General features: G+C 31.1%; 1 protein-coding gene across 1 annotated transcript; it reads left to right on the plus strand.

The window, feature by feature from the left end:
* The first annotated feature begins 1,503 nt into the window (after nucleotides 1-1,503).
* LOC114742253 (probable disease resistance protein At1g12290) lies at nucleotides 1,504-4,212 on the plus strand. The gene has a single exon (XM_028930528.1). The coding sequence runs from the start codon at nucleotides 1,504-1,506 to the stop codon at nucleotides 4,210-4,212; it is 2,709 nt and encodes a 902-aa protein (XP_028786361.1).
* The last annotated feature ends 4,481 nt before the right edge of the window (nucleotides 4,213-8,693 follow it).

Consider the following 8,693-nt stretch of genomic DNA (forward strand, 5'->3'; position numbering starts at 1 on the left):
TGTTTTCTCTGCTCTACAGTAAGCTTACAGTTGTTGTGTGTATAGAGGGTTAATGTTCATTTTTGCCCTCAAGGTTTATATTCACCGAGAAAATTATGAGTATTTGAATTTTTTTCGTGCTTAACGTCACTTTAAAAGTATTAAAAAAAAAGTATCTAAAAAAAGAGGAATATCGTCTTAGTTTTTTAAAAATGTTAACAATCAAATTTCGTTTTCTTTTTAATTTTTTTTAATGTTTAGGGTGATATTGTTCCTTTTTTTTTTTAATACTTTCAAGATGATATTGAGATGAAAAAAAATCTTCCACATATCCACAGCTGTGTTTTGTAAATATTTTTAGGGTAAATAAAGGTTTATTTGGTTTTTAACCAAAATTTTGTTTGAAAATTAAAAATGAAATTTCAATGAATCTCAAGACTTCAAATTTTAGAATTCATATACACAATTTGTTTGTACTGACTGGGTGAATTGTTATTTACTATGTTTATGTAGTTGGGCATCTATTAATTTGATTTGAGAATGCGCTCCGGACATCTGTGCATTATATATAGCTAATTTCATCACGATATTTAAGGTAACAAGTGATTGTATCATAATAACTCATCCAGCCCAACTCCTTTTTTATTTACTTATATTTTTATTTGTTTTTACTTTTCTTATTATTCTCCATGATTATGATAAGGAAAGAACTGCTCGCTATCCGTGCCCCTGTGGTTTACAGCTATCCTTTCAAATCACGGGGCACAAGCTCAAGAGCTGGCATTTAAAAAAATAATAATAAGGGAATAACTTCTCAATCACCAAAGAAATTGGCACCTTTATAAAGAACTGAAGTAAAGAATTTTTTTTTCACCTTTTAACTTTATTTTTTTATCCAAAGACTCTTAGTTTCTTTTTTGAAGTAAAGAATATTCACTCTTAGTTTTATTATCATCCTTCTATTTTACTTTATATATCTATTGCATGTCCCCATCACTTTAGATGTCTCTTCTGGGTATTTATTTAATTATATACCTATATCAATTGAACAAAAAATAGTGTTGTGAATATTTTATTATTAGCATATAGCTTGCATTTAACACTAAATAATTGTTTGTATATATAGTTCTTTTAGGTGCTGCATCATATGATGGGAGAAACAGATACACCTGTTATTAGTTGTTTATCAGTTTCTTACGAATAAAACTAATTTTATTAGATATTGTCTTATACATTGTAATCTTTTTTTTCCTGATAATATACATTATATTCTTTGATTATGATTACTTGATTTATGTTATACGCATACCATTAACTTGTATTAGGAATGATTATTAACAACACTAATTCTGATTGCATTAGATGGAAGCAATTCTGCTCAGTATCGTGACAAAGTGTATAGAACGCCCGGTAGGTTCAATTTTAAGTCGTGCTAGTTATTTGTTCTGCTTCAAGCAATTAATTAGAGAGCTCGAGGTAGCAAAACATGCGCTAAAGTTTAAACTAGAAGAGGTGAAAGAACATATGGAACAAGCTTCTCGAAATAATGAGGAAATAATGCCATTCATGAAGAGATGGTTGAATGATGTGGAGCAAATTTTAGTGAATGTGCAAGAAATGCAACAAAAGGTTGAAATGGATGGAAAAGATTGTTTCAAGGTGTCACTGAGGTATTCCTTAGCAAAAGAAATGGATCATAAGGCAAAGCAGATGATAGATCTAAAACACGTCTACTTTGAAAGAGACTTTGTGCATTTCAAGTCAAGGAAATCAACTTATAATGATCTTTTAGAGGCAATTAAAGGTGGATATGACAAGATGATTGGACTCTATGGCATAAGCGGCTCAGGTAAAACAACTTTGGCAAAGGAAGTTGGCAAGGAAGTGCATGATTTGAAGCTTTTTGAAAAGGTCATCATGGTGGTTGTTTCAAAAGCTCCAAATGTTGTAAAGCTTCAGCAAGAAATTGCAGAGCAAATAGGTTTGAAATTTCAGGAGAAAAGCCCATTTGTAAGAGTACAAAGGTTATCAAATGAATTGAAAAATAAGAAGATTCTTATAATCCTAGATGATGTGTGGGAGTGTCTAAACCTTGAAGAAATTGGCATTCCACTTGTTGAAGGTTGTCACATCTTGTTAACAACTTGCCTTACAGATGTAATGGACCTTATGCGTTGTACCTGTAAGATTGAACTATCTTCGATGACTAAGGAGGAGGCATGGAACTTATTCAAGAAGCATGCAAACCTACACAACGATGCCTCAAATATGTTTGATGATACGGGAAGGAAAATTGTTGATGAGTGCAACGGGCTGCCAATTGCAATTGTAGTGGTTGGAAGTTCCTTAAGGGGAAAAAATATTGAAGCATGGAAATCAGCACTATGGATACTCCAATCGAATGTTAGACAAGGTTTAGGGACTGCTTATGCATGTCTCAACTTGAGTTATAGTAGTTTGCCCAGTTCCACAGCCAAGTCGCTCTTCTTATTATGCTCTATGTTCCCTGAAGATCAGAAAATCCACAAAGAAGATCTAATTCAATTTGGCATGAGGACACTTGACCTAGAGGAGTCTATTGTCACAATAGAGGATGCAAGGAGAGTGATTTTTGATGCTCTTCAGATCTTGTTGGATTCTTCTTTGTTAATGAGTATAGAGAAGGAAGCATGTGTGAAAATGCACAACTTAGTTCAAGAGGTAGCCTTAATGATTGCAGAGAAGCAAGGTCAAGCGATTTTGGTGGGCAGCAATAAAGTTCCAAACATTTTGCTTCGCAATCGCGAAATTCTGAAAGATACAAAAGCAATGTCATTATGGGATTTGGATGATAATTTCAATCTCTCTGATCAATTGCATTGTCCAAAACTAGAGATTTTGCTACTTCAACCTCATAGATTTATTGAAGATCTAGGGGCAATAAAAGCACTCAAAGTCTTGGCACTCAGAGAATATGGCTTTGAGGGGGGACTTCGGAAGGGCTTTGAATCGGGGTTTCAGAAGGGATCATCTGTTTGTTCAATCCCGCAATCAATTGTGTCATTAACATATCTTCACACCTTATGTATTAGAGGGAAAATATTGGGTGATATCTCTCTGTTGGGTGAACTCAAAACATTGGAGATTCTTGACTTACGTGGTTCTCTGTTTGATGAATTGCCTGTTGGAATTGTAGACATGAAAATGCTAAAACTTTTGGACATATATGATTGTCGAATTGAGAAAAGCCCTATAGAAGTAATTGGGAAATGTGAGCAACTTGAAGAATTATACTTTTTGGACCACAGATCCATCATCCCACATAATTTCTCTCTTTCAAGATTGAAGAGGTATGTTCTCTATGACTCCACATGTAGTATAATTGGTGCATATGAAGATGACCCCTTTCAAGAATATCTAGAGAGTTGTGGTGAAGCATTAAGAGCTTTATGCATACAAGGCTTTAGAGTCTCTGCTTTGAATTCATCAATGAAAAATCTCATTCTTAGAGCAAATCATCTTTGGCTAGATAATTGTGAGTGGGATCATGAAGATATAAATCTTCAAATAAACCACTTAGGGGTATCATGCTGTCAAGAGAAAAGATTCATCATTGAGAAGCCTGGTGTGAACATTCTTCAAAAAGAAGTGTTCTCACACTTGATCACTTTAAGATTGTTTGAAATGAATAGTCTTGAACAAATGTTTCAAGATTCCATACAAATTCCGAGCTTCCATAGACTTGAAGAGATTAGACTGTATAGATGCCCAAGATTAAGAAATATGTTCACTCTTGCTATTGTTACAAGCCTTCCAGAGTTGAGGAAACTTGATGTAAGAGGATGCAATGAATGGGAGGGAATATTTTGTGAACAGTCACTTAAGAATCTGTCTACTCCTTCCACTAGTGTCTTCTTCCCCAAACTTGTGACTATTCTTATATGGAATTGCCACAAAGTGAGAAGGGTGTTCTCATATTCTCTGGCATCTCATTGTCCTTCATTGAAGAAAATAACCATAGGGAATTGCTGTGAACTGGAGGGAGTTGTTGAAGCTTATGACGGTGAAGTAGCTGCTCATGATCAAACGCTGTTCCCTAAACTGAATTATTTGAGGCTCTGGGATTTGCCAAAGTTGAGAGAGATTTATGAAGGTTATGAATCCAACCACCTTTCTAGTACTATAATAATAAAAGATTGTCCAAACATATCAAAAATCCCACTAGAAGACAAGCCCTCATCATCAGGTTCGTAGCTACACTCTTTCTTTCAAACTATTATCATATTTAATCAATGAAATAATTTTATGCATTACAATTTCTATCATTATATGAAAAAAAAAAAATAGTCTCTTATTATGAGAAATTATTCCATCTTAACACACACACATCCCTCAATTTTTTTTTAATAAGAAATTGCCATCACTCCCAAGATTTTCTTTGTGTCTATATGATGGTCGTCATATCAAAATCATAATAATATAATTCTCCAATATTTAATATAAGATATATTTAACTAATTTGATTAGATTAAGGAAGTTAGATAAGTTAGTTAATTACAAGAAATATGGCATGTTTTTTCTAAAACACCATAATCATCTTTCTTAATAACCTCTTTCCATCTTCCACTTGGTTATGATTGAGAGAGTATCTATGGGTAATTTAGAAAATATTAATAAATATAAGAAATAGATCTCATATATAGGATCAAAATCAACTCAATAATTAGGTCTTATATTAAGGATTGGACGAATATTAAATAAGTGACATGTTATGGTAATATTAGAAGTTGAATAATTTTATAGAACTCGAGAGTAAATAATTTTCAGCATTTTCACATTTGTAACACATTATTTCTCATCATTATAAACATAATTAGCTGTAGTCTAATACACATTATCCAAGAACAATTTCGAAAATTGTGTAGAATATACAAGTTCATAGGTTTTTATTTTGTCCATGTCCCATTTTGATTAGGCTGCTAATTAATTGTTTCTTTTTTGTCAGATATAATTTGAAAGCTAGATAATGAAGGGGTGAGGATGAGCTTTGAATCTTCTAATGGTTTATTTATCTGCATTTGTGCTTCAATGAGTTGTATGTCGTTGAAAATGTGTTGGATGTGTATTACTGTGCTGAAAATGCATGAAAATTTAGATATAATTTTACTTTGAAGTTATGTAATTATATATAAAATACAATAATTGTGTGGCGCTTGTGCGCGCTACTTATTTTGTTTTGAATATTGTATCAATCAATAATTTCTTATCTTATTTTTTATTTCAATCTCAAATATTGTTGTTACTATTTAAAAAAAATACAATCACAATTCTATATTCATTTTTATGAAAAAAAAAATCATCCCAACAAAGGTTTCTCAAATTAAAAAAAAGGATAACAAATTTTTAAATTGTAGACAAATCTATTTTGAAGATTTCACCTATAACCTCTCCACACTTGCTTCATCCTTCGGAAGGATAAAATCATGTTAATGTTTATAAAACATTTTAAATGAAACTTTATAATTTACTCCAGCTGTAAAAAATTGTAAATTTTTAAAGAGTTGCCTGGATTTTGTACACAAATTAAAACAATTTTTAAGAGAAAAATGTCATGACATTAAAAGGATGATAAAATTTATGTAAATTTTATGAATAAAAATTCAACATTAATAAAATCAGATAAATTTGAAATATTTTTCATCAATGATAAAAGTTGCAAAATAAATAAGCTATCCAGTTACATAGAATATAACTTATATGTAATTTCAATATTTATGTATTTAACTTTATATGATAGTCTGTATTGATCAGTATTATGTTTTGTTTTAAGAAATTTCAAACGCATCAACTGGAGTTGTGAGCTTCGCCTTTTATTTGATAACTTTGATTGTCATAATTTTCATTCATGCAACTTAATTTTAAAAAATATTGTTAGGCAAGACATAAATAAGTTCCATTACAACTAAATTATTATATATATTTGGACATTTCAACAACAATGTATGTTATAATTTTCTTTATGTTTCGTTTATAAATATATGATATCTAATATTGTTAATTTGAGGACTATTAGATTTCATGATGAATTATATTGTGTTATAAAAATATAAGAATTAGATTATATTCAGCCTTTACAAGGAAAAATGATAAGTGATAACTATAAAAAGAATATGACAAAGCTTCCTAGTGTTTAATTTAACAATAAAAATACCATCCATAGTCCACTTGCTATAAACCAAAGTCCTGCTCATAGGTCTCTACCCCCCAATTCATCTCATAAAGTAATACTTTAGCAAATGTATGTGATAAATCCTGATTTTAATATGTTATTTAATATCTTTTTGGAGATATTTATCAATTAAAGTAGGATAATTTGAATTAATTGTGGATATTTTAAATTAAATACTGATTACATGAAATTAAAAATTTAAAAGGAAATCTTAACATATTTTTATCTCTTTTGAAATAATTAATTTTGGGCTTTATGATAGTACTCCTCCAATCCTAAATATAAGACCGTTTTTGTAGTGTAATTTATACTACAAAAAGGGTCTTATATTTAGGACTGGAGGAGTATATCGATTTATCTTTTGCAGGCCTAAAAAAAAGAAAAAAGATAATAGGAAAACTGAAAGGAAGGAAAAAAAAAGGCAATTGGAGACATTACTTGGCATCAAGCATCAGATGATTATATATTAATTGATTCATGAAACAAAAAGCACGCAATATCACGCCGCCAACCCTCCTTCATATTCGGTTCATATATATACCCACTCCCTCAATGCGGGAGTACAGGCCGCCAGTGTAATTACCAATTTGCACACCGCATTGACACAGCCTTCATATCCTTTATAGCCATACACGCACTGCCAACGCCAGTTCTCGCACACACGTTGCCACACACTGCAATTCCTCATCTTCAATTCTCATCTCTTCTTTTTGGCCAAGGACGTAACTGCTTCTTCTTTTATTTTTCTACGGCTAATCCTTCATATTCATCCTTCTATCCATAACCTTCATGGATTCTCACTCCTTCAAATATGTTGTGGATGCTGCTAGAGCCATGAGAAGCTAATTCTATTGTGCTTCTTAAAGATAGAGGAGTAGCTTAAGCTTGGAGCTTCAACTATGAGAGTATTTAGTTTTCTAATTAATTTTCTCTTGGACTTCATTAAATTTTTCCTGCGTTAGGATTCTTCTTATTTATTTAGAGATTTAGATTACGTGCTATATTTTCTGTTATTTGGATTTTTGCTATTTAGTTTGAGTTGTATTACTTGGAATTTGAATTTATGATATTTTCTTTGCATTCATTGAAATTATTTTATTTTGTATGTTGTTGGATTTTATGATTGAGATGTATTGTAATTGAATATCTCTGTGAGCATTCTTTGAGAAGAAAACAAGTTTTATTAACTCAATTTAAATTGCACATCAAGTCATTTTTAAAGGTGGCTTAATAATTTGATTACTATCTAGCGTTTAAAGTAGTTAAGTGTTAAGTTCACTTGACCAAACCGTGTTTGAAGTTGCTTTTTAACCTAGTGTATTATTTTACTCCCATATTTTTATTAAGCAATGATAGCTACATTCTGTTTTCAAGAAACATTCTCATCACTGATTTTGTAAAACACAAATTTGCAATTTCCATTATCTCTTTTCATTAAAAATACAAAAAAAAAAAGTAGTTTAGAATTATTTCTTTATTTTCATAATTAATTTTTTAAAACAAAAAAAAAATCCCTTTCCAAATCTTTCATTTTTAATACTTTTGTCACTTAGTTAACTTAAAAACTAATAAAAAGCTCCTCAAAAGACACGACCTGAGTTGTGCTTTACTGTATAATTTGGTTTTATTTTTTTTTTTTACCCAAGGCAACTAAAAAAGTTCAAATCAAGTAGCGCCATTGCTGAAGAACTAAGTAATTGGTTCCTTATAAACTAAGTGTCAGTTTTTTTTTTCTTGAATTTTTTTATAGTTTAGGTTGCATTTGCATATCATTAAAATTTCTTTTTTTCAAAAAAATTAAAATAAAATCCTGATTTATTTTTATTATTTTATTTTTTTAAAAAAATTCAAAAAAATCCTGATTTTATTTGCATACCTTGAGTGCATTCTGCATCCTTGCATTGATCTTCATTCATTTTCATACATTGTTGTGCTGAATTTTCTTTTGTGCATGACTAGAGATAAAGAAACCCCACTCAATGATCCTGAGCTTGACATGCCTTTGAAACAACTTAAAAGGAAAAATATGAAAAAGGGTCAAAAGAGTGATAAGGAACTTCTTTTAGAGCAGCACATTTCTAGTGTACCCAACCGAATTCTAGACATGGCTGATCATGCCGATAATAGGGTTAATGGTCAAAATAGTGGTAACAGAAATGGGGGCAATAAGGATAATAATGAGCCTAGGAATAATAGTGAAGATCAAAGGAGTCTTAGAGAAATAAACAACTCTACTGTGAACTTTGATCCTTATGGTTTTTACAATTTTAATGCCAATTTTGAAATTAAAGGTAATTCGATTAATGCTTTGCCTAAATTTTTTGGCCTTTTAGGAAATGACCCCTATGGACACATTGAGACCATAATGATGGTATGCTCTACCATAAAGCCCCAGGGTGCTGATAGGAAGTTTTGAGGAGAACTTTTTATTTCATCATGGAAGGAAAAGCTAAAGAATGGCTAAGAATACTTCCCCAGTACTAACTATACTTACCTGGGAGCAACT

This window comes from Neltuma alba, unplaced genomic scaffold, assembly GCF_004799145.2.
Source record: "Neltuma alba isolate B1F8T4 unplaced genomic scaffold, ASM479914v2 tig00003697_pilon, whole genome shotgun sequence".
Lineage (NCBI taxonomy): Eukaryota > Viridiplantae > Streptophyta > Magnoliopsida > Fabales > Fabaceae > Neltuma > Neltuma alba.